This window comes from Hyperolius riggenbachi, chromosome 8 (genome assembly GCF_040937935.1).
Source record: "Hyperolius riggenbachi isolate aHypRig1 chromosome 8, aHypRig1.pri, whole genome shotgun sequence".
Lineage (NCBI taxonomy): Eukaryota > Metazoa > Chordata > Amphibia > Anura > Hyperoliidae > Hyperolius > Hyperolius riggenbachi.
In genome coordinates, this window is record NC_090653.1 from 99,838,980 (window position 1) to 99,865,065 (window position 26,086).

Sequence of the window (26,086 nt, forward strand, 5' to 3'; positions counted from 1 at the left end):
GGGTCACTTCTATCAGATCATCTTCCCTGCAGGGACTACAAAAGGCTTTTAGAATAGTCGCCCTTCCCCGCAAACCACCAACACCATATCGAACATAGATGTATATACCTTGAACTTTTGGATTTTCTTACACTATATGTAATACAGCCCTGAGACGCGGCATCTTAGGCCCCTACTAAGTTCTCTTTGCCATGAGACACGGACTTACACAGTCTTGGCCGGGGCCTGCCATGTCTACAGAATAAAATTTCCTAATCACAAGAGATATGAGAGGGATTATACACGATACCCCCCACTTGCTGTACCCTGGTACTTAGACCGCTCATAATGGTTAATTGTGGCACACATAACCCCTTGATAACTGTTCGCTTGGTGACCCGTCATTCTGGATGTTATAGCTATATCCATGTCTTTTTTTTTTTTTTTTTTCCCCTCCATGCTAATACTAATGTATGTTATACTATGAAGAGTTGTGAGAGTTCTATAAGAACAGCCATAATACGTAGCCTAAACCTGACAGCTTACGGGATAATGTTTATGATTGAGAAGTGGGGAGCCAGAGACCTTGCTACTTTTACTTCCAACTTTCTTTTCTAATCCTACCTCTGCTATTCTTCTGCCTATATCATACACTTTTCTCGTGCTTGTCCTGGCATCTCTACACCCACATAGGGCAGTCAATATGGCTGACATATTGTCTTCAAAGACAATACACACGTATGTCAATGGCGACTATGTGTTTAGTTTGTTCTGTTTAATCTTGATGTTCTGTTGTAACTGGTTCCGGCTAAAACACGTTTTGGGATATAAGAGCACTTCTAATGCTCTACAATGTCAGATCTGAGGGTACTCTCGATAAATGCCAGAGGGCTTAATGTCCCTGAAAAACGCTCTTCATTGCTAAGTGATATATGGAAACAGAGAGCAAATGTAATCTTTATACAGGAAACTCATTTCAGGGAGGGCTCGGCTCCTGGGCTTGGTAGCAGACGATATCCAAAAGCGTATCTCAGCAACACACCTGATTCCAAGTCTAGGGGCACGGCAATCCTCATTGGAGTTGATGTCCCTATCTCGCAAGAGCAAGTATACAGAGATGAACGGGGTAGATATGTGATGGTCAAATGCTTAATCAATGAACAAAGATACACGTTGTGTTCAGTATATGCCCCCAATGTGGACCAGGTTGCCTTCTTACTACGATTCCTAAAAGCCTTAGAGTCCTTTGCGGAGGGAAGTATCATAATAGGAGGAGACCTAAATGTCCCACTTAACCCTGCTATAGATACATCCCAGGGCAGATCTTCTATTTCCTACTCTAAGATTAACAAACTTAAAAAAGCGCTTGCTGAAAGGCAGCTGGTTGATGTCTGGAGGGTTCTCCACCCAACAGATAAAGACTTTTCATTTTACTCTGCTGTACACAACGTGTATTCCAGAATTGATTGCATTCTGATAACGCATAACCTCCTATCTGATGTGGTCAAAGCATCTATTGGTATTATGACATACTCTGACCATGCCCCAGTACTCTTAACTTTAGTCAATAAGACAAAAAACGAAAGACCATTCAATTGGAAACTCAACACCACTATGCTAAATGATGATGCCACAGCCGTTGAAATTAGAAGAGAAATAGAACATTACTTTACAGACAACAGTAATGGGGAAACCCCTGAGCCCACCGTTTGGAAGGCTCATAAATGTGTCTTAAGGGGCTACCTGATCAGACTGGGGGCAAAACTGAAGAGAGATAGAGCCGCAGAGTTAACGGGTCTACTTCAGTAAATTCTATTTCTTGAACAAAAACATAAAAAACACCTCCTACAGAGAGATCTCGACAATCTAACCAAGGCCAGGGAAAAGGTAAAGAAAATTATGCATTTTAAGGCCCAGAATGCGGCCTTCAGGTTGCAAAACCTCTACTACCTGAACGGTAATAAATCAGGGAGACTTCTGGCGAGAGCATTGAGACAGCAGCAACAAAGGAACTATATAGCCAAGATTATTGACCGGAATGCTAAACACCACATTAGAAATGAGTCAATGGCGAGAGCCTTTAAGGACTTTTACTCAGGCCTGTACAATCTACTGGACAAACAAGGCCAACACCCTAGAGCAGATCTTTGCACTAAAATACAGGCATATCTCCACTCCTCCAAAATGACAAGCCTACAACCCCACATGATTGAGGAACTAGACGCCACCTTCTCTGAAGATGAGATAACTAGTTATATCCCAGATTAAACCAGGCAAGGCCCCTGGGCCAGACGGGCTACCTATTGAATACTACAAGAAATATAAACATCTACTGGTACCCAGACTATGCGCCACTTTTAACGCAATTGCCGATCCTGATAACCCTGTCTCGTTCCCAACACAAACACTGGAGTCACATATTTCTGTGATCCATAAAGATGGCAAGGATCCCACCTCTTGCGCAAGTTATAGGCCTATTTCACTTCTCAACCTAGACCTTAAAATATTTGCTAAAACACTGGCTAACAGACTTGCCCTCTATATGAACCACCTGGTCCATTGGGACCAGGTAGGTTTCATTCCAGAAAGAGAGGCCAGAGACAATACGATCCGCACTTTGAACCTGGTCCAGTCTGCTTGGTTGACCAGTACACCATGTATGCTTTTATCTACCGATGCTGAAAAGGCATTCGACCGAGTAGACTGGACTTGGATGACGGAAGTCTTGTCCTATATTGGCCTAGGAGGGAGAATGCGCTCCTGTGTTAACTGCCTATACTCAAAACCTTCGGCACGTATAAGAGTTAATGGAGTCCTCTCAGATAGCCTGACAATTAGCAACGGAACGAGGCAGGGTTGTCCATTCTCTCCCCTGATATTTGCCTTGGCCCTAGAGCCATTTCTGTGCCGTATAAGAAACAATCCTGATGTCACTGGCCTCCAAATTGGGGATACCATGCATAAAGTAGCTGCATATGCAGATGATCTGCTCTTCTACATCTCCAATCCGGTTATCTCTATACCTAATTTGATGGCGGAATTCAAAGACTTTGGGGCTCTCTCTCTCTTTAAGATCAACTTTGATAAAAGTGAGGCTTTAGACGTTAACCTGAGTACTGACCTACTGAATCAGGTTAAAAACAACTTCCCCTTTAAATGGAACACCACCCATATCACTTATTTAGGCACCAAGTTGACGCCTGATCCCAGGGATATTTTTAAGGCCAACTTCCCTCCACTCTTAGATAAACTCTCTGCAGATATTAAGAAATGGAATATGCTACACTTTTCATGGTTATGGAGAATTTCTATCATTAAAATGAACCTCATGCCTCGCCTGCTATACCTCTTTCAGACTCTCCCAATAGCTATCCCAAAAGAGTTCCTCTCTCGAATACAGACTATCTTTAATAGATACATCTGGAAAGGTAAGCCACCACGAATCAACAGATTTACCTTATATAGGAATAAAGCGGAAGGGGGCTTGGCGGTGCCTGATGTACTTAGCTACTACAGATCAGCCTTACTAACACGCATTGTTGACTGGAATAGACATACCACTACTAAACAATGGGTACCCTTGGAGCAAGCACTATCCTCCTTTTCCCTTAAATTACTCCCCTGGGCCTCGAACAATCCTAAGCATAACTGGTCCACCTCACAGTTAGTATACACAACTCTTAGAGCGTTTCAGGCCACCAGATCCTCACAGCTAATCTCACCATGGCCCACGCCTCTCTTTCCCATCTTTGACAACCCAGAATTCCCACAGGGATGCTCCCAGCTCTACCTAAGAGAGTGGAGGTCACTGGCAGGTTTTGATATGAGTAAGCTTCATAGAGATCAAAGATGGCTTACGCTAGCAGAACTTAGGGCTCTATTTCACAAACAGTCACTAGACTGGTGGGGCCTTCTCCAAATCAGACATCTCTTAGCTTCCATGGAAGTAAATACATCCCACAGAACAAGTAAGACCCCATTTGAGGACTTATGCTTAGCTGCAGGTCCGAGCAAACAGACCCTATCCATAATCTATAAACTTCTCATTGATAGACCTGTGAATGATCTGAATTTTGTTAGAGAATGGGAGAGAGATCTAGGTATTACATTCACCAAAAAGGAGAGAACCAATATATGTGTATTTGCTCATAAATCTAGTATAGCTGCTCGTATTCAGGAAATCAACTATAAAATTCTAGCACGTTGGTACTACACCCCCCTACTAATCCATCAGATCTTTCCAAACAGCGACCCCAACTGTTGGCGTTGTAAATCTGATATCGGTTCCCTGATACATCTTTTGTGGAGTTGTGATAAGCTTTCTCACTTTTGGATAGCGATAGAGAAACTACTCAAAGAAATGACCAATAGAGATGTACCGTTTACCTGTGCGTTTTATTTGCTGCACATGAATAACTGGAAAATGAAAACCTACAAACAGTCTATTGTGAGACATATCTTGAATGCTGCCAAAACTATTCTGGTTAGACTATGGGGTAAAACCACACTGCCTACCCTGACTCTAGTTATACAAGAACTGGATCAGATCCAACGCCTGGAGAGAGATAGGATGTTCCTTTTAAACAAACGAGATATTCTCTAGGACTTGGAATACATGGTCTGTCTATAGAGAGTCAGAAGAATTGAGAGTCGCACTAGAACAGCCATGAATGGCCCTGAGAGGGGCGGCATAGAATACCCACCTCTTACGCACCCCTGGCATTTGTCACACACACACTTAGATACCCTGAACCTTCAGCTAGAACATCCCTGTCGATAGTCTTAGCCGGACCTGTTCATGTTCTGTTTTATCCCACTGCTCGGTTGGCAGTGGAAGTCTATTTCCCCCTTTCAGTTACCCCATGATAGGATCTCTTAAGATAGGGGACGAAAACCACCAGAGGTATATACATAAATAATACACCCTCTTTGCTTTTCTTCTCGCCAGTATTAAGAGTGGCCCTAATATGTAAGAATGATGTTACAGCTGTATTTGATGTGATTTATGTATACGCATGTGATGATATTCTCCTGTATGGCATCAACGTATTTTTGTATATCTTCTGCATAATAAAAAATTTGAAAAAAAAAAAAAAGAATACATTTTCTCTCCATGCCCTTAGTTGCTTGTCAGTCTCTGAAACGTTTCCCCCACTGGGCCCCCTGTGGCTTCTGGGCCCCCCTGCGGAGGCATCCCTTGCAGGGTCTATTGTTACGCCCTAAACATGATCTGCAGATTAGTACTTTTACTAGCAGTGTCAGGAGGAAGTCCAACCAACCTATTGGTCCTTCAATGTGACAGAGGGTTTTACTGACCAAGCAGGATGCTTCATTGATAATCCTAACATTTGTATAGTGCTTTTTTCCTGTCGGACTCAAAGCACTCAAGAGCGGCAGCCACTAAGGGCACGCTCAAGGGGCCTCCCTGCAGTGTTAGGAAGTCTTGCCCAAGGACTTCTTACTGTATAGCGTACTTCTTACTGAAGTCCTTGGGCAAGACTTCTTACTATTCAGTAAGAAGTCCTTGGGCAAGAGGCAAGACTTCTTCTCAGTATTCATTATTTTTCTGTGAATAGGTACTGACTCTAGCCAGGATTTGAACCCTGGTCTACGATGCGAAAGGCAGAACCCTTAACCAGTTCACCTAATTTCAGTGCAGGTATCCTCTGATTTTGTCGTTTTTCATCAGGTGCTTTTTCTTATACCTGTATTTGCTTCGCAGATTTTATTACTGAATATTTTAGAGCTCGCTATAATTGTACTTTTCACTCTTTTTTTGTTTCTTCCCAGTATTCATCATTTTTCTTTGATGCGCTGGCAAAAGCGATGGCATTGTTCCTTATAGAAGAGAACAAGATCAAGGTAAACTGATATTGACGTGTTGACATTTACAAACTAACATTTATAAAAACATTTAACAATTAATTTTTATTGAGTTATTATTATTTCATATTTATATAGAGCTAACATCTTTGCTAGGGCTGTATAGAGTAGATTGTCTTGTCACTAACTGTCCCTCAGAGGGGCTCACAATCTAATCCCTACCATAGCTATATATCTATGTACGTATCGTGTAGTCTATGTATCATAGTCTGGGGCCAATTTAGGGGGAAGCTAATTAACTTATCTGTATGTTTTTGGGATGTGGGAGGAAACCAGAGTGCCTGGAGGAAACCCACACATATACGGGGAGAACATACAAACTCTGTGCAAATAGTACTCTGGCTGGGTTTTGAACCAGGGACCCAGCGCTGCAAGACGCACATGTTCGTTTCTTATAAGGAACATGTGCAAACACAAAATGGTCAGCCAGAAAGGAAAAAATAAACAATTTCAGCGGTGAGCATTAAAATTAAGGCCTGGGACCCCCTGGCAGCGCTTTTCTGAATGCCAGCTCTTGCTAATGTAATGCTATGGGTGATTTTTTTTTAAATGTCACATCACTCAAGTTGGATCACAGAAACATAGTATTACATTAGCAAGAGCAGTGGCGTAGTAATAGGGGGTGCAGAAATTGCGACCGCACCGGGACCCTTGGGCCAGAGGGGCCCCGAAGGGCCCACCCTCAACTGCAGTATTAGCTCTTTATTGGTCTTGTGCTGGTAATTAATCACTTCTATAGGTGCCTTAAATAGTGGTAATCATTAACAAACTGTTCCCCATCCCCTTCTTAAGGGGCCCATACACCTAACGATTTTCCCGCCGATATACAGCAGATTCGATCACTGTGATCGAATCTGCTGTGAAATCGTCGCGCAAATGCTGACAGAACGATCGATTTCCGTCAGAAATCAATCGTTCCCGTCGATCCATCCATGCAGAAGATTTTTCTCGATCGCTGGCGGGTCGGGAATGCGTCGATAGCGGTGTTCAAATGCCCGACGACTGACGCAATACAGCGGAGATACATTACCTGTTCCAGCCGGCGCGACTCCCCCGGTCTCTGCTGTCTTCTTCTCCGCTTCGGGCTCCAGGGCTGCAGCCTCCTTGAACTTCCTGTCCCGGCAGGAAGTTTAAACAGTAGAGCGCCCTCTACTGTTTAAACTTCACCTGGACTGGAAGTTCAGTGAAGCAAGCCAGCGGGACCGGAGACCAGCACGGAGAAGAAGACAGCGGAGACCGGGAGAGTTGTGCCGGCCAGATCAGGTAATGTATAGCTGGCGGGCAGGTGGGCGAAAGCTTCACAGATTGTGATCGGTTTCATGCTGAAATCGATTCACAATCTGTTTGTAGTAAAGGCAGCCATACAATCCCTCTCTGATCAGATTCGATCAGAGAGGGATCTATCTGTTGGTCGAATCGGATGGCAAATTGACCAGTGTATGGCTACCTTAACCTCTGACACTGTGGTTGTCCTTGGCAGGTTTTGGTGCACCGTATTAATTGTTATGTATACAGTGCTTGAGGAGCCCAATTTAAAACTTGCACTGGGGCCCATAGCTCCTTAGCTACGCAACTGAACAAAAGTGTTTTTTTGTATTTTCAAATCACAGGTGCTTAGAAAAGCACTGCTAGTGTGTCCCAGGCCTTACCTAACAAAGTGTCTTAGTGGATGGCATTCTGGCCTTTGAATCCCAGCCAGGACACTAGCTGCATGGAGTTTGTTTGTTCTTCCCATGTTTGCTCCCACATCTCAATACATAAAGATAAGTTAATTGGCTTCCCCCTAAAATTGACCCTAGACTGTGATGGACATATGACTATGGTAGGAATTAGATTATAAGCCCCCTCTGAGTGACAATTAGTGACAAGACTATATGCTCTGTAAAAGATGTCAGTGCTGTATAAATACTAAAGAATAATAATAATAAATCACTTGCATACTGAGCACTGTAAATAAATGGGACACATCTGAAAGTTCTTAGCTAGAGTACTGTACATATTCTACATGACTGAGTCTGAGTTATGTGATCACACTGATCATATGAGCAGGGAAAGACAAAGACATTGCTACGGGTCTGTTCTGTTCTCTGGATGAATATTTATTTATCTCAAAGTTCTAAGTAAACTCTAGAGCAGGGGTCTCAAACTCAATTTACCTGGGGGCCGAAGGGGGCAAAGTCAGGATGAGGCTGGGCCGCATAAAGGATCTCACAATCAGCAGCTCCCCCCCCACCTACCACCCACCATCCCTTGCATTGATCTTTATTTCAAAATCAAATTCACACTGAAGCGAACTATTTTGCCTATTTTACCTTATAGTTCGCTTCAGTGCTCCCATTACAAGTAATCTGCCGTGTCCCCGCTGCAAAATGAGGGCTGCAGAGCCCCCAAATCGCCCCAGGGGCAATCCGCCGGCATTTCCTGGAAGGGGCAGAGCTTTAAGCTTTAGCTCTGCCCCTCCTGACGTCAATCACGGCGCATCGCCGCCTCTGCCCGCCCCTCTCACTCTTCCTTCACAGAGAGGGGCGAGGAGAGGCGGCGATTGACATCAGGAGGGGCAGAGCTGAAAGCTTTGGCCCTTCCAGTAAATGCCGGCGGAATGCCCCCCGGGCGATTTGGGGGCTCTGCAGCACTCATTTAGCGGCGGGGATGCGGTGGATTACTTGGGAGCACTGAAGCGAACTATAAGGAAGCTTTTGCTGGTGAGGGCCACAAAATATTGTATTGAGGGCCGCTAATGGCCCGCGGGCCGCGAGTTTGAGACCCCTGCTCTAGAGACTATTGTGCATAAGAATCTCAGGGGGTTAGCAATAAAATAAATATAGCCAAACCAGCCGGTATTAGACATATCGGGGGCATGCGGCTCCTGGACAAATCAGGCCCCGCTTTCGTTTTTTTGCAGCAGAGTTTGGGTGCCCAGCATGCACGGTTCAGTGCTCGGTGATTGTTTATTGTGGGAATAAGGGGTTAGGAAAGGTGTTTGTGCAGGGGGGAACTTTAGGGTTAGGTGTCAGGCCCCGTTCACATCTAAGCAGGAATAGCGCGATTCCTGCTAACCGCAAACCGCTAAAGTTTTTCCCCAAAACGCTACTTCTATTCTACCCTATGGCAGTGTTCTCACTGCTGCTGCGGGTGTTTTGTGATTATCGCTAATTGAAAAACGCGTTACCTGCAATGGTTTGCCGGCGATTCTGGAGCGATCGCAATTAGCATGTATAAAACCACTAATCACGATCGCTCCCAAAACGCTAATTTGTGTAGTCATCTTTCTGGGTTTATCGCAGAAAAAAATCAACCCTGCAAAACACAAGCGATAATCGCTAGCGTTTTGCATTTTCCTTTTGTGAATGGGCTGTTGTGAAAGGGTGTTTGTGTGTGGGGTGGCGGTTTAGTGATAAGTGTCAGTGACGGTGTTTGTGTGTGAGGTGGTGGTTTAGTGATAAGTGTCAGTAAGGGTGTTTGTGTGTGGGGTGGCGGTTTAGTGATAAGTGTCAGTAAGGGTGTTTGTGTGTGAGGTGGCGGTTTAGTGATAAGTGTCAGTAAGGGTGTTTGTGTGTGGGGTGGCGGTTTAGTGATAAGTGTCAGTAAGGGTGTTTGTGTGTGGGGTGGCGGTTTAGTGATAAGTGTCAGGAAGGGTGTTTGTGTGTGGGGTGGTGGTTTAGTGATAAGTGTCAGGAAGGGTGTTTGTGTGTGGGGTGGCGGTTTAGTGATAAGTGTCAGGAAGGGTGTTTGTGTGTGGGGTGGCGGTTTAGTGATAAGTGTCAGGAAGGGTGTTTGTGTGTGGGGTGGTGGTTTAGTGATAATTGTCAGGAAGGGTGTTTGTGTGTGGGGTGGTGGTTTAGTGATAAGTGTCAGGAAGGGTGTTTGTGTGTGGGATGGCGGTTTAGTGATAAGTGTCAGGAAGGGTGTTTGTGTGTGGGGTGGCAGTTTAGTGATAAGTGTCAGGAAGGGTGTTTGTGTGTGAGGTGGCGGTTTAGTGATAAGTGTCAGGAAGGGTGTTTGTGTGTGGGGTGGCGGTTTAGTGATAAGTGTCAGGAAGGGTGTTTGTGTGTGGGGTGGTGGTTTAGTGATAAGTGCCAGGAAGGGTGTTTGTGTGTGGGGTGGCGGTTTAGTGATAAGTGTCAGGAAGGGTGTTTGTGTGTGGGGTGGTGGTTTAGTGATAAGTGTCAGGAAGGGTGTTTGTGTGTGGGGTGGTGGTTTAGTGATAAGTGTCAGGAAGGGTGTTTGTGTGTGGGGTGGCGGTTTGGTAATAAGTGTCAGGAAGGGTGTTTGTGTGTGGGGTGGCGGTTTGGTAATACGTGTCAGGAAGGGTGTTTGTGTGTGGGGTGGCGGTTTAGTGATAAGTGTCAGGAAGGGTGTTTGTGTGTGGGGTGGTGGTTTAGTGATAAGTGTCAGGAAGGGTGTTTGTGTGTGGGGTGGCGGTTTAGTGATAAGTGTCAGGAAGGGTGTTTGTGTGTGGGGTGGTGGTTTAGTGATAAGTGTCAGGAAGGGTGTTTGTGTGTGGGGTGGTGGTTTAGTGATAAGTGTCAGGAAGGGTGTTTGTGTGTGGGGTGGCGGTTTGGTAATAAGTGTCAGGAAGGGTGTTTGTGTGTGGGGTGGCGGTTTAGTGATAAGTGTCAGGAAGGGTGTTTGTGTGTGGGGGGGCGGTTTAGTGATAAGTGTCAGGAAGGGTGTTTGTGTGGGAGGTGGCGGTTTAGTGATAAGTGTCAGGAAGGGTGTTTGTGTGTGGGGTGGCGGTTTAGTGATAAGTGCCAGGAAGGGTGTTTGCGTGTGCGGTGGCGGTTAGGGTTAGGCACCAGGAAGGGTGTTTGTGTGAGGTGGGGGTGGTTAGGGTTAGGCATCAAGGGGAGAGTTCTGTGTGACAGTATGGTTAAGTTTAGCTCTATTAAAATTTTGGTAACATTAACGATGTTTTACTATAAAAACTTAACACTTTAAATAGTAGAATATTGGTAAATGTACCAATATTGTTTTCCTGCACCCGATTTTACCTTGGCGCCCTTATATCACGTACGCACTCATTCTCATTTTTGATGTGGACATTAGCCAGCTCTAGATGTGTACTGTATGTACATGATTTACTTCACTGCTACAGCAAGATTGGCTGCATGAACAAGCAAGGATACAGTATTCCTAGTAAAGTGCTTAGTGTCCCACTCTGTGAAGCCTTATACTCTAGCTTGAGAACTACCATCCTAAAGGAAACAAGATATCTATATGGAGGCTGCCATATTGGTTTCCTTTTAAACAATGCCAGTTGCCTGGCAACCCTGCTGATATGGCTAGTCTTGTCAGATCTGACAATAATGTCAGAAACACCTGATCTGCTGCATGCTTGTTCAGGGTCTATGGCTAAAAGTATTAAAGGAAGAGGATCACCAGGAAAGTGGTACTGCTTAAAAGGAAATAAATATGGCAGCCTCCATATACCTCTCACTTTAGGTTCCCTTTAAGGATTCGGGTGTCAGTTCAGTGCAGAGTTCCGTACAGGTGCGTTGCTAGCCTCCAGGCTAGTTACTATGGAATGAAGAGGAAGGATGACACACAGCTCGACAGAATGGCCTCCAGCAGGTAGCGTGAGTAGGAGAACAATGTGCTCGGCGGTCAGTTTGAGGTCTCTAAAGATCTACCCTCTACTACCCTTTACTCTTGCTCGATTCGCACCTTATCTGTTGCTTTGGTCAATGCAAAAGTTCTCCGCAATTCCAACTCTTCATTACATTCCTGTTTATTATACACTAAAAAAAAAAAAAAAGTAATATATATACACACTAAGTGAGCAGCACCTTCAGTGCTGGGATCACAGTTTTGAAAGTTTGAAATCTTGGTTTGGACACCATCTGATATTGTTCTTAATGTGTTTATGTAGGGTTCTTCCAGGCACTCTGGATTGAATGCTAGGGTCCCTGTTGCAAATCAGGGCCAGGATACTAATGCCATGGATTTTGTATGTTCTTCTGGTGTTTTTGCAAAGGTTTCTTCCAGTCAGTCTGGTTTCTTCCGTATGATAAAAGAAAATATCTTGCGCTCCTAGTCAGAAGGTGATCATTCACAGGTGTATGCGTCCTCTTTGAAATCATGCACTGCGACGCTCCGTTGTATGGTGGCTTGCAGAAGAACTAAGCAGAAATGGAGCGCGCCATAGTGCATTTATCAAAAAGGTTTGTTTTTTGCAAATTAAAAGTTATACTCACAAGAGAACTTGTGCAACTCGCATATCAGCGGACAGCCAGCGCTTAACCTCAGCAGTGGAAGGTGACGCGCTGTGGCCAGCAGCGCGGATCCCGATGACCTGGGTTCCGTCTCGCTAGGAGGTGGGCATGGCAGATCGTCAGCGTGCGTGTGTTGTCATTACATGTTTCGGCGCTCGGCGCCTTCGTCAGATGACGTTGCACGCTCTCGCACGCAGAGATATACCCTCTCCGCACCGTAGTCATGGCAACGGGTGGCGCAAGGGAGTCAACAAACTTTATTGAGCGTTTGCTAGCCGGACAGGCGTAGAGTATGGGCGTGGACACTCCTGCACTGAGTCAGAGGAGCCCAATAAGCAGCTCGCCAGCACGTCATCCCCCACAGCTCTAGTTGAACAATAAAAACGTATAAGTGTTACAAAGTTATAAATGTTACAAACAATAAATTCAAAAGTACAGTAATAAAAATACAGTGATAAAAGTACAGTAATAAAAAAAATAAAACACTCAAGTGAATGGACAATTTACAAAGAATTTCACCTGAAGATGATTAGCAAACGCCTGTGCATGATATGTTTGGTATAAATCATGCACGTGAAAAGGAACCTTACAAGGAATAAATACCCAATGCTCAACGGTGAATAATAGTCAGATACATTAATGGTACATAATTACATAAAAGATGATTGCCCCTCTGGGCTAGGAGGTGGGATCCAGAACATATATACACTGGGTGTGTCAAGACATGGCAAAATCTCCCAGGATCAGGGAAGGGAAAGCAAAGGGAGGGATCAATAATAAATATGGGGTTTGGGCAAGGAAAAGCCAAGGGGAAGGGGTTTTGGGAGGGGGAGGGTGGGGGAGGGTGGGGGATAAACTCTGCATAGCAAAAGGGAGGGAATATTGTCATCCTGTTACTGTAGAACAATTTCTCACAGGAAGTGGCGGCACCAGAGGAATTACCATGTGGGCCATTGTTATAGGAAAAAATAACCTACTATGGACAGTTCCTATTTTACAGCATACTCACCACCCTCATCTAGTGTACAAGTCTGCTAATATTGGGGAGGCTAAAGGGAAAAGGAAGAGAGAAAGGAAAATTCAATTAATACACATAGTGACTGTTAGCAACAACAAAGGATCAAAAACAGAAGATCAAAAACACAAAACATTCAGTCAATCACAAGATCACAAGTAAGTCAATATCGCTAAACCCTCATTAAGTCCCTTGGGGCTCAAAGCATCCATTTTGAAGATCCAGAAGGTTTCCCTCTCACATAACCTCCTGAATCTTTGTCCTTGAAGTAAAGTCTTTGAAATCACCTCAAGGCCCACAATTTTGAGGGTATCGACACTGCTTCCATGGTGCTTTTTGAAGTGGCGAGGAACGCTATGTTTTTCTACCCCATCAAGTATGTTCCGCTTGCGTTCTCCTAACCTTTGCCTAAGGGGTCTGGTGGTTCTGCCCACATAAAATTCGGGGCAACCACAGGTCAAGAGATACACCACGTCCACGTGATCGCTCCCACAGTTTATAAAATCTTTAAGTTTGTGAACCTGGTGGTTGCCATCGGTTACCTCCGTGGCTCTATGTTTGATAAATGGGCAACAACCCATTCGCTGTAAAAGAGGAACTGTCCATAGTAGGTTATTTTTCCCTATAACAATGGCCCACATGGTGATCCCTCTGGTGCCGCCACTTCCTGTGACAAATTGTTCTACAGTAACAGGATGACAATATTCCCTCCTTTTTGCTGTGCGGAGTTTCTCCCCCACCCTCCTCTTCCCAAAACCCCTTCCCCCTCCCCTTGGCTTTTCCTTGCCCAAACCCCATATTTATTATTGATCCCTCCCTTTGCTTTCCCTTCCCTGATCCTGGGGAATTTTGCCATGTCCTGACACACCCAGTGTATACATGTTCTGGATCCCACCTCCTAACCCAGAGGGGCAATCATCTTTTATGTAATCATGTGCCATTAATGTATCTGAGTATTATTCACAGTTGAGCAGTGGGTATTTATTCCTTGTACGGTTCCTTTTCACACACACACACACACACACATACACACATATATATACACACACACACATATATATATATATATATATATATATATATATATATATATATATATATATATATATATATATATATATATATTAATAATCTATGGTAAATGATTTGCTTTAATAGGAATTTCCTGTGCATGATTTATACCAAACATATCATGCACAGGCGTTTGCTAATCAGCTTCAGGTGAAATTCTTTGTAAATTGTCCATTTACTTGAGTGTTTTATTTTTTTTATTACTGTATTTTTATCACTGTATTTTTATTACTGTACTTTTGAATGTATTGTTTGTAACATTTATAACTTTGTATCACTTATACGTTTTTATTGTTCAACTAGAGCTGTGGGGGATGACGTGCTGGCGAGCTGCTTATTGGGCTCCTCTGACTCGGTGCAGGAGTGTCCACGCCCATACTCTACGCCTGTCCAGCCAGAAAACGCTCGATAAAGTTTGTTGACCCCCTTGCGTCTCCCGTTGCCATGACTACGGCGCGGAGAGGGTATTATTATTTATTGTATTTATACAGTCTGCGTGCGAGAGCGTGCAACGTCATCTGATGAAGGCGCTGAGCGCCGAAACGCGTAATGACGTCACACGCACGCTGACGATCAGCCACGCCCACCTCCTAGCGAGACGGAACCCAGGTCATCGGGATCCGTCACCTTCCACTGCTGAGGTTAAGCGGCTGGCTGTCCGCTGATATGCGAGTTGCACAATTTCTCTTGTGAGTATAACTTTTAATTTGCAATAAACAAACCTTTTTGATAAATGCACTATGGCGCGCTCCATTTCTGTTTACTTTTTTTTCTGTATGATGCCTGAAGAAGTTTCAAAAACTAGCAATACTCCATGTACAGTTAGTCATTAAAGGTATTACCCGAAACAACGTTATTGATTTGATGTCTACATTTCTACTCCACGACTAACACTGGGCCACACTTCACTTCATCTGGTTTCTTCCCACATCTACCCAAAAATTCCCCACCATAGCAATAGGGACCAAGGCCGGATTTATACTTTATACCGCCCCTAGGTCAAGTGTGATGGGGCTCCCCTTCCAAGTGCAGCAGTGCCCCTCCCATTTATGTGCAGCCCCATTTTCCATGTGTAACATGCAGTACATGTGCTGGTGCACCTCTCTTTCATATACAGCTCCCTTGGAAATCAGCTTCCCTTTCCATATGCTGCGTACTCTTTCATATGTAGCAAACCCTATATCATATCCAGGTGCCCAATTGATCTGCAGCCACCCAAGGCCCGGGCCTTTGTGCCCTTTCCAGTAATCTGGCCCTGATAGGGACATAAGACAATGGCTATGATGGCTATGATATATTGTGAGTTCCTCTGAAAGATAGTGACTGACAATGTGTAATAAATACACACTTGTATTACACAAAACCTTTTTTTCCCCACCAAATTGGCCTTTGACCATGCAAGGGATATCAGACTATAACAGGTTGGTATAAATGTATCTTGGCTAGAACGGCACTATTTTAGCAGTAGCCATAATAAAAGTGGTTAAATGATAGTTGCCCTTTAAATCTTTTTGCCTTTATCACAGGTGCCCAGACCGCAGAGGTTTCCCGACTCTTACCAGAATGTCTTACACTCGCTGTTATTGTCCATCATTCCACACGTCACCATACGCTATGGAGAGATCCAAGAGGAGTCAAGGAACGTCAACATAAGCTTGGCACATTTCATCAAGGTACATGATAGTGGTAGAATGCAAGGGAAGAGGGATATTTATCACCTGGACACAATGGAAATCCAGAGGCTGTTCGCTGCAAATGGCAGTCATTATTTACAGAATTGAGACCTTTTCTTTTGCACTGGGATCCCTACATTACCTTATTCTTGATTTCCTGATTAAGTTTTATCATTTCTCTTCATTATGTTTCAGTAATGGAAGTAATTTTGTGTTTATTCTGATATGTTTTCTCTATATTGTTATTATTATTATAAAGGCTTTATAGGTCTCCACCATATTTCGTGGCACTGTACGAAGTAAGATAACGTGTGTATCGTACATAAACATGACAGTGAAACAAGTAATTTTGAGTACAAACATAACAGGCTGTACAGCAATGGGCTTTATGTGCGTTATGCTTATTACTACCGTATGGGGCTCTAAAAGTGCCATACTCCATTCTGAGATACTTACTGGGGAAGGACTTACAGTATGTCACCATGGATCTCACCTACACCTACCTCTGCGAACATTGCCGCTGATTGGCCCTGGTTTGGCCATGCCCATTTCTATGGGAACCAAGCGGCATCCTGGGACACTACTGGACAGGTGCGTCAAAACATATCCAAATACATGACAAAGAGGATAGAAAATATATAACAGTTCATTAAATACAGTGGTGTGAAAAACTATTTGCCCCCTTCCTGATTTCTTATTCTTTTGCATGTTTGTCACACTTAAATGTTTCTGCTCATCAAAAACCATTAACTATTAGTCAAAGATAACATAATTGAACACAAAATGCAGTTTTAAATGATGGTTTTTAATATTTAGTGAGGAAAAAAACTGCAAATCTACATGGCCCTGTGTGAAAAAGTGATTGCCTCCCCTTGCTAAAAAGTTACTTAACTGTGGTTTATCACACCTGAGTTCAATTTCTGTAGTCACCCCCTTGCCTGATTGCTGCCACACCTGTTTCAATCAAAAAATCACTTAAATAGGAGCTATCTGACACAGAGAAGTAGACCAAAAGCACCTCAAAAGCTAGACATCATGCCAAGATCCAAAGAAATTCAGGAACAAGTGAGAACAAAAGTACTGTAATTGAGATCTATCAGTCTGGTAAAGGTTATAAAGCCATTTCTAAAGGGTTGGGACTCCAGCGAACCACAGTGAGAGCCATTATTCACAAATGGCAAAAACATGGAACAGTGATGAACCTTCCCAGGAGTGGCCAGCCGACCAATATTACCCCAAGAGTGCAGAGAAAACTCATCCGAGAGGCCACAAAAGACCCCAGGACAACATCTAAAGAACTGCAGGCCTCTTTTGCCTCAATTAAGGTCAGTGTTCACGACTCCACCATAAGAAAGAGACTGGGCAAAAACGGCCTGCATGGCAGATATCCAAGGCGCAAACCACTTTTAAGCAAAAAGAACATTAAGGCTCGTCTCAATGTTGCTAAAAAAACATCTCAATGATTGCCAAGACTTTTGGGAAAATACCTTGTGGACCGACGAGACAAAAGTTTAACTTTTTGTAAGGAGCGTGTCCCGTTACATCTGGCATAGAAGTAACACAGCATTTCAGCAAAAGAACATCATACCAAGAGTAAAATATGGTGGTGGTAGTGTGATGGTCTGGGGTTGTTTTGCTGCTTCAGGACCTGGAAGGCTTGCTGTGATAGATGGAAACATGAATTCTACTGTCTACCAAAAAATCCTGAAGGAGAATGTCCGGCCATCTGTTGGTCAACTCAAGCTGAAGCGATCTTGGGTTCTGCAGCAGGACAATGACCCAAAACACACCAGCAAATCCACCTCTGAATGGCTAAAGAAAAACAAAATGAAGACTTTGGAGTGGCCTAGTCAAAGTCCTGACCTGAATCCTATTGAGATGTTGTGGCATGACCTTAAAAAGGTGGTTCAGGCTAGAAAACCCTCAAATAAAGCTGAATTACAACAATTCTGCAAAGATGAGTGGGCCAAAATTCCTCCAGAGCGCTGTAAAAGACTCCTTGCAAGTTATCGCAAACGCTTGATTGCAGTTATTGCTGCTAAGGGTGGCCCAACCAGTTATTAGGTTCAGGGGGCAATTTCTTTTTCACACAGCTCCATGTAGGTTTTGAGTTTTTTTTCTTGCTAAATAATAAAAACCATCATTTAAAACTGCATTTTGTGTTCAATTATGTTATCTTTGACTAATAGTTAACGTTTTTTGATGAGCAGAAACATTTAAGTGTGACAAACATGCAAAAGAATAAGAAATCAGGAAGGGGGCAAATAGTTTTTCACACCACTGTATATCAAAAGGCACTAAGGCAATTCACACAAAGTGAAAAGGAGAGAGAGATGATTAAAGTGTACCCGAAGATGTGTGTACAGTGCAAAACATATTAATAACCAGGATACTTGTTTTATTTTGCTGCCTGAAAGATTTAATTTCTAGGCATGGAAGTGACTGCTTCTGTCTTTTTGGTACCTTGTCGGCATTATAGTAAACATCACTGATAAGCAGATTAAAACCATTAAAGCTTTCCTGGCAGAATACAAGGGGATAAAAAAAAAGGTAAATAGTTCATGTATTTTAACTCTGAGACTCTTAATTGGCTGCCACTGAGCACAGGCAACAAAACATTCAATCTACTTTGTAAATGTTTAAATATAAAATAAAACCATGGGATATCTAAAAAAGAAGTCATTTTTAGGAGTAGAAGGATACAACCAATTGGTTATCTCATCAGTTTATTTTCACCTTGGGTTCACTTTAAGAAAGTATAAAAGAGTAAAAACAATGGCCAGAAAAGGCAGAATAAAATAATACAGGGCAGAAAATGAAGACGTAATGTATGAAATATAGATCTACGGTAAATATGTTTCCGTAACTTAAAGAACAAGCAACACCCATGCTAACCTAGAAATAAAAAGCACATAAATAAGTAGATAAATACTACTTCTACTTACATAAGAGATGTATTGTGCTATCCACATAATGATTCCTGTGAATTTTATAAAGGAAAAGCAGAAAATCCTATTCTAGGCAGTGGCCATCTTGCCAAGCTAATGCTGACATCATATCCTCCCTGACTCGTTTTCCCCCCTCCTTTCTCTTGCTCATTGTGTATTCATTAGCTGCCCTCCTCCCAGAGTCTTTTTTTTATTTACACATCCAATCACTGAGTCACCTCAGCCTTGCCTGTAACCACAAGTGATCAGCTAGGCAGGGAAATAAATGGAAGAGGAGGAATATATTATAGATAAAAAGAACTCCCAGCATTCAAAAGAACTCCCAGCATTCAACTTTCTGGTACTGTTTGGCACTAGGGCCAGTGCTCCTAAAGTATGTGATGACTCCAAACCATAACAGCAGAAAGAGTTTTGAATGCAGGATTAGCTTCTTTATCACTTAAAGAAAACCTGAACTGAAAATGAAAAGTCAGAATAAGCATACACAAGTCATACTTACCTTCCATGTAGTCTACTCCTCAGTGCCTTTCTCCTGTCCCGCGTCCTGTTTGTTCACTGTGATCAAGGGAATTTTCCGTCCTCCATTTTGAAAATGGCCATTACCCATAACAGCTTTCTGGTCAGCACACAGTTAAACTGTAACATTGCCCACTTGAGCCATAGGGAAACATGGATATTACCTGGTACATCAGTTTTCCTCTCAGCTATAACTGACAGCAACTGATATTTTATTGGCAGCAACTGATATATTTCAGATCTGACAAAATATTGTCAGAACTGGAAGGGATTATTGTCAGAAGAAAATGGTGAGCTTCTGAGAGGAACTGATGATGAGGTAACTATGTTCTACTAATGTTCATTTGAAGTTACCTCATGTGTTTATTTTAAATATTGTTTACTCAGTACAGGTTCTCTTTAATACACTCAGACCAGTTGCTGTTGAAATTTGTATTTTATGGTGACAATTCCGCTTTAACAGAAAATTTATCAAAAACAGGACTATAACAGATAATTAGTACTCATGATAGTCATTTGTTTATGGAACTGGTGTGTTCTTGGAAGCTGTAGCACCATTGTCTCACTGTTTCTGCTAGTGACATATGGTCATATAGCTTACCTTTAGGCTGTCCCGTATCCTTAGGGCATATATGTCATTTGCTCTAACATCTTTTGTGTACCTTCTTATGTTTATCTTTTTATGAAGGATTGGTTGCTCATGTAGCATCTGTGCCCATATATATGTATTTTTAAATTCTGTATATGTTACCATGCAGCAGGTTGCTTATCCTTTGCTGTGTACTGATCATTTACAATATATTATAGCATCCAATGAAGTCTCTGTCATTCCTATGTTCATGTAGGTATGTGTATATGGGGTGCTCATACATTACTCTTTGTATTGCTTACGGCCCCTTAAAGGAGAACTGAAGTAAGAGGTATACGGGGGCTGCCATATTTATTTCCTTTTAATCAATACCAGTTGCCTGGCAGCCCTGCTGGTCTATTTCTCTGCAGTAGTATCTGAATAACACCAGAAACAAGCATGCAGCTAGTCTTGTCAGATCTGACTTTAAAGTCTGAAACACCTGATCTGCTGCATGCTTGTTCAGGGGCTATGGCTAATAGTATTATAGGCAGTGGATCAGCAGGGCTGCCAGGCAACTGGTATTGCTTAAAAGGAAATAAACATGGCAGCCTCCATATACCTCTCTCTTCAGTTCCACTTTAAAGGGAACCTGAAGCAAGGAAATTATTTAAAATAAACACACGGCGTAGCTGCAAATGAATATTACATACTAACCTCACCATCAGTTCCTCTCAGAGGCTCACCATTTTCTTCTTACAGTGATCCCTTCTAGTTCTGACAAGATTTTGTCAGAACTGAAATATACCAGTTGCTGTCAGTTATATATCAGCAGCTGTCAGTTACAACTGAACGTGCAAGGTAATGTCCATGTTTCCCTATGGCTCAAGTGGGTGATATTACAGTTTAACAGTGTGCTGACCAGGAAGCTGTTAGGGGGTAATGGCAATTTTTTTAAATGGAGGACGGAGAAATCCATTGATCACAGTGGACAAATGGGATGCAGGAAAGGAGAAAGAGATTAAGTAGTAAACTACAGAGGAGGTAAGTATCTGTGTATGGTTATTTTGACTTTTTATTTTCAGTTTAGGTTCTCTTTAAGATGGGGAATTAATGTATTTGATCAGTAGTAGGAAGGTAGGTTGGTTAGGCTTAGGTATGGGGTTAATTAGTGTTATGCATTGGTGGGGGAATCAGTTAGGGTTAGGCATTGGTGGGAGGTGGCTAGGGTTACGCATCTGTAGAGGGGGGGCTTGTGTGAGAATAGGGTTAGCATTAGAGAAATGTGTTGATATTCTACTATATTGGTAATTTTACCAATGTTCTACTAGTGGCTACTCCCGGCAGCCTTTTTGCATTATTGATCACCTATCAATTATTTAATCCCTTGACATGAAATATGCAAACCCAGCTTTCCACTTTTACCACAAACCAATCTACATAAACAAGCTGCAAAACTATGTGCTGAAAGATCCTTTGCAATGTACAGAGCTCAACATAAAAAAAAAGATTTTCCTGTTTGTACAATTTATGCTATTCTCTTAAATTCTTCATTGGACAAAAGTTTGTGCATCCATTGAATATTCTATGATCAGCAACAGATGGTCTATCGCTTAGCTTGGAATCTTATCTACAATATCAGTCATGCTAAATAATTTAATTATAACAATTCTAATATATATGTATAGCACTTTTCTCCTATGGGACTCAAAGTGCTTGAGAGTGTTCAGCCACTTATGCTGGGCATACACGGGTCGTTTTTTGTTATCAATCGAGCCGCTGATGGCTCGATTGATAATATCCGACGTGTCCGATGACCCGCCGGATTGATTCCGTGCTCGATACCCGCGGACGGACAATAGCGGAAAACGAGCAGGAAATAAGAGAAGCGCCCGCGAGGACGAGCGGGAATCGATCCAGGCGCGCACGGGGACGCGCGGGAATCAATCCAGCCGCAGAAACGGATCGTGTATGCCCAGCATAAGGCCTAGTTCACATTATAAATCGCTAGTGCAAGCCATAAGTGCTTTTCTGAGCGCTTTTGAAAGCGATTTTTCCTTCGCTTTCAGATCGATTTGCACTTTAAGTGCTTTTCTAAGCGTTTTTCTTAGTGCTTTGTAAGGCAATTTTTTTTCTTCCTGAAGACAATTAAGAAGTGAACTCTTTGACCTGGAACTGAATAAATACAATGTATTTATTCATGAAAACGCTAGAAAATTGCCTTACAAAGCGCTTTTTTTTAAAGCGCTTCGCGATTTCCCTTTACTTAATATTAAAGCGCAAATGCTCAGAAAATGGTGCAGGAGTCATGTTTACGATTGGAAAGAAAGCTCAACGCTCACATAGAGCAACTTTGCAGAAGCGCTTTTAAGGCGATTTTTAAAATCGCCGGTGCTTAAAAAAAAAGCCAAAACCCTCTCTTGTGTGAACAAGCCCTTAGTGAGTCTTCCCCAAGGATTCCTTACTGAATAGGTGCTGAATTACTGAATAGCCAAGATTTGAACCCTGGACTCCTATGTCTGAGACAGAGCACTTAACAGTACACTCCCCAGCCACTGAGTACACTGTCTCTGATGAATGACAATTTTTTACGTTTTTTTTTTTAACTTCCAGACAAATCTTTAATTACTTACGTTTTATTTTTAATCTGTTCCCTGAAATCAGGAGTGTTTATTAGCCACTTATCAGCTATAATTAGTTACAGTCCAGCAGCAGAAATTGGCATTTCCAGTAGAGACGTTTAAGGGCATCTAAACCCTTACAATACGGAAAACAGAAATAAGGAGCAAAGCTTAGTTTTAAATAAGATTGGAACTGTAAATGTCATATGTTACTTCAGGTATGGTAGTGTAATTCTACCATAATGTATTTCACATTAATATAGGCCTCTGATCACTTGGAGGGAGGGGGGGGGGGGGGGGAGAGTCACTGCGTCTTATAGTCTAAATGCAGGGAATTCCTGACTTGTAAACGCCGGCCAATATGAACCTTCAACTCGCTGCAATGTTGGGGACTCTCTGTATGTGCCCATGCAGAGGAGGACACATGGGGACAAATGGAGGACACAGGGGGGCACAAAGGGGCATAGAAGAGGACAAAAGGGGGACAAAAAGGGGCATGGAGGACAGAGGAGAACACAGGGAGGCACAAGAGGTACAAGGGGGCATGAGGTGCAAAGGGGGCATAATCTTTAAGCTGCCCCTTCACCATAGATGCGCCAGGTTTAATATTTTTTTCCCCCTGGCTTTTGTCCTCTAGACCTAGGTGCATCTTATGGTCAGGAGCGTCTTATAGTCCGAAAAATACGGTATATCATACGGGTTTTTTCTGCTTCAGTGTCACTTTAACACTAGTAAACAAACTACAACCCGACACAAAAGTTCAGCTGCAATCCCCATTGCAGCTCCTCTAGCGACTGTTCACCGATAGGCGTGCTTATGGCAAGGATCACACTTGCACATCCAGTAGCGTTCCTACAATAGGGCGCAGAGGGGCGTGGCGCACCGGGTGACAGCCAGCCAGGGGGGTGTCGCCACGACCCCCCATGCAGCCGCAGCAGGGGAAGAGCAGCGCTGGAAGGAGGGGTGACAGGGATAGCGGCGGGGAGGGGGGAAAGATCCCCCCCCTCCCTCACCTGGGTCCCCTCCTTTCGGCTCTCTTCCCCTCCAAATGACAGCGGGGGCAGCGGGCAACTTAGAGTAAGGGCGGGCGGGCAGAGACTACTCACTTTACGTCTGGCTGCGTTCCAGCAGCTGGAACGCTGGGTCGCCGTCACACGTGCCTTTTCTGCGCCTCCAATGCTGTGACACTCATTGGAGGCGCAGAGGCACGTGACGGCGACGGAGCGCTCCAGCTGCTGGAACGCAGCCAGACATAAAGTTAGTAGTCTCTGCCCGCCCGCCCTTACTCTAAGTTGCCCGCTGCCCCCGCTGTCATTTGGAGGGGAAGAGAGGCGGAAGGAGGGGTCCCAGGTGAGGGAGGGGAGGGATCTTTCCCCCCTCCCCGCCGCTATCCCTGTCACCCCTCCTTCCAGCGCTGCTTCCCCCCCTCCTGGAGCAGCTATACTGGGGGCAACTAAACTAGCTATACTGGGGGCATCTATACTAGCTATACTGGGGGCAGCTATACTGGGGGCAGCTATACTGGGGGCAACTAAACTAGCTATACTGGGGGCAGCTATACTGGGGGCAACTATACTGGGGGCATCTATACTAGCTATACTGGGGGCAACTAAACTAGCTATACTGGGGGCAGCTATACTCGCTATACTGGGGGCAGCTATACTGGGGGCAACTATACTAGCTATACTGGGGGCATCTATACTGGGGGCAACTATACTAGCTATACTGGGGGCAACTATACTAGCTATACTGGGGCATCTATACTAGCTATACTGGGGCAACTAAACTAGCTATACTTGGGGCAACTATACTAGCTATACTGGGGCAACTATACTAGCTATACTGGGGCAGCTCTAGAGGCAACTATACTATCTATACTGGGGGCAGCTATACTATCTATACTGGGGGCAGCTATACTAGCTATACTGGGGGCAGCTCTACTAGCTATACTGGGGCAACTATACCAGCTATACTGCGGGCAACTATACTAGCTATACTGGGGGCAACTATACTAAGCTCACTGGAGCAGCTATACTGGGGGCAACTATACTAGCTAATACTTTAAATTACAGTTAGCTCCGCCCTCATGCAGTCATGACCACGCCCATTTTTTTTGCCGGTTGTGGCCACGCCCATTTTTTTAAAAGGGGGGGGTGTCTTTTAATACCCAGCACCGGGTGCCAAATGCCCTAGGTACGCCACTGTGCACATCCACTATGATATGGACCCTGACTGATTCCTGACAGTTTGTAGCAGCAGGTTTAGGCTTCAATATGAATAATAGAGACATGTCATTTTAAAGAGAATATGTACCGTGAAAATCCTATAATAATAAACATACCATTCTGCTCATTGAGCTCTCCTTTGCCCCTCTGCGTCTTTTCAACCTCTCCCCACAGCGATTCTGGCTTTAAAACAACAGTTTTGTACACTGTTTATAAACAAAAAACATGGCCACCAATCCGGAAGTGAAGTCAGGGCAGAGCAGAGCAGGGTGTCCCTGTGTTGTGCAATTTGTACAAAACAAAGCAATTGCTGAGGAATTTCCCAATTAATTTAACCTTTATTCAATATCAAAATTCACTACAAATAGAGATTCCCTAGAACCATAAAACCACTTAAAAACAGCCTGTGGAGCGCTCCTCACACATGACCCAGCACAACTCACCCATACCTCACCCACACTGGTACCGGTACCACATACTCCGGATTTTCTTCAGAGTGGGAAGGGAGGAGAATAATGCAAGCTGCCGCTGGGGCATATAGCGATAATAAGCTGATGTTACAGTGATGCCAGTCTGATGAAAGCAAATCTTCCACTGATTACACCGGGGGTATAGCAGTTCAGCGCTAACCAACAAGTAGTTTCTCACCCATCAGATGATAGCAAGGTGGTCGCCTCCATATCCCGGCTTCCAGCGGATTGCCTAATGCTGCTTCTAACTGCAGAGCTCTACCATGCTAACAACAACAGCGGGGAGCGGCGGTTCAGCACAGTTCAGATCATCCCAGCACTGATCAGCATGAGTTGAGACGCTCTGACACAAGACAGGACGTGACCCCGCCCATCGACGCGTTGCGCCCGCCCACCGCGAGCTTCGTCAGGATGAGTGTCGGGGCAGGGATCTCAATTATGCAGTTTTCGGCTGGCCATTACTCGACTTGCTAGGTCCCTCCCTAGTTGCCGTGCCAACACACACGCCCCACAGTGAGATTCAGACCTGCCTCCTTCCAGCATATGCACATCCCGAGGACACCAAACATGACTTTTACAGCCCACTTTACGGGGTATCTATACTCCGTGGTAAGTTCATTATTCAGTCCTGCTGATTTTGTTAATTCATACAGGTTTCTAATTCTTTGCGCAGCATATAAGTTACTCTCAGATAGTTCTTTTTCTCAATACCTCAATGCCCCTGTGTTGTGGCCATGTTCATGAGTTACTGAATACTGCCTTACAGTTTGCATTAGAGGTTTATATTGTTGCTCAATGAATTCAGAGGTTTTGCAAGAATGCGTACCTTCTGCCTCTTGTGTGCTCTATGCAGGTCAAGCGTGACTGGAATCCTGAAATTCAACTCCCTCACTGCTGTTTGTATG

The 26,086-nt window shown here is 43.8% G+C and overlaps 1 protein-coding gene across 5 annotated transcripts in view; it reads left to right on the plus strand.

Moving 5' to 3' along the window:
* The window catches only part of DOCK11 (dedicator of cytokinesis 11), a 404,878-nt gene that overhangs the window by 161,568 nt on the left and 217,224 nt on the right, over positions 1-26,086 (plus strand). For all 5 annotated transcript variants that reach the window (XR_011023561.1, XM_068250928.1, XM_068250930.1 and 2 more), the window contains 2 exons: positions 5,770-5,841; positions 15,687-15,833. Coding sequence is in view for 4 of the 5 variants with exons in the window: in XM_068250928.1 (XP_068107029.1) it covers positions 5,770-5,841; positions 15,687-15,833 (219 nt within the window). In the remaining variant the exon portion in view is untranslated. The remainder of the gene's footprint in view (positions 1-5,769; positions 5,842-15,686; positions 15,834-26,086) is intronic.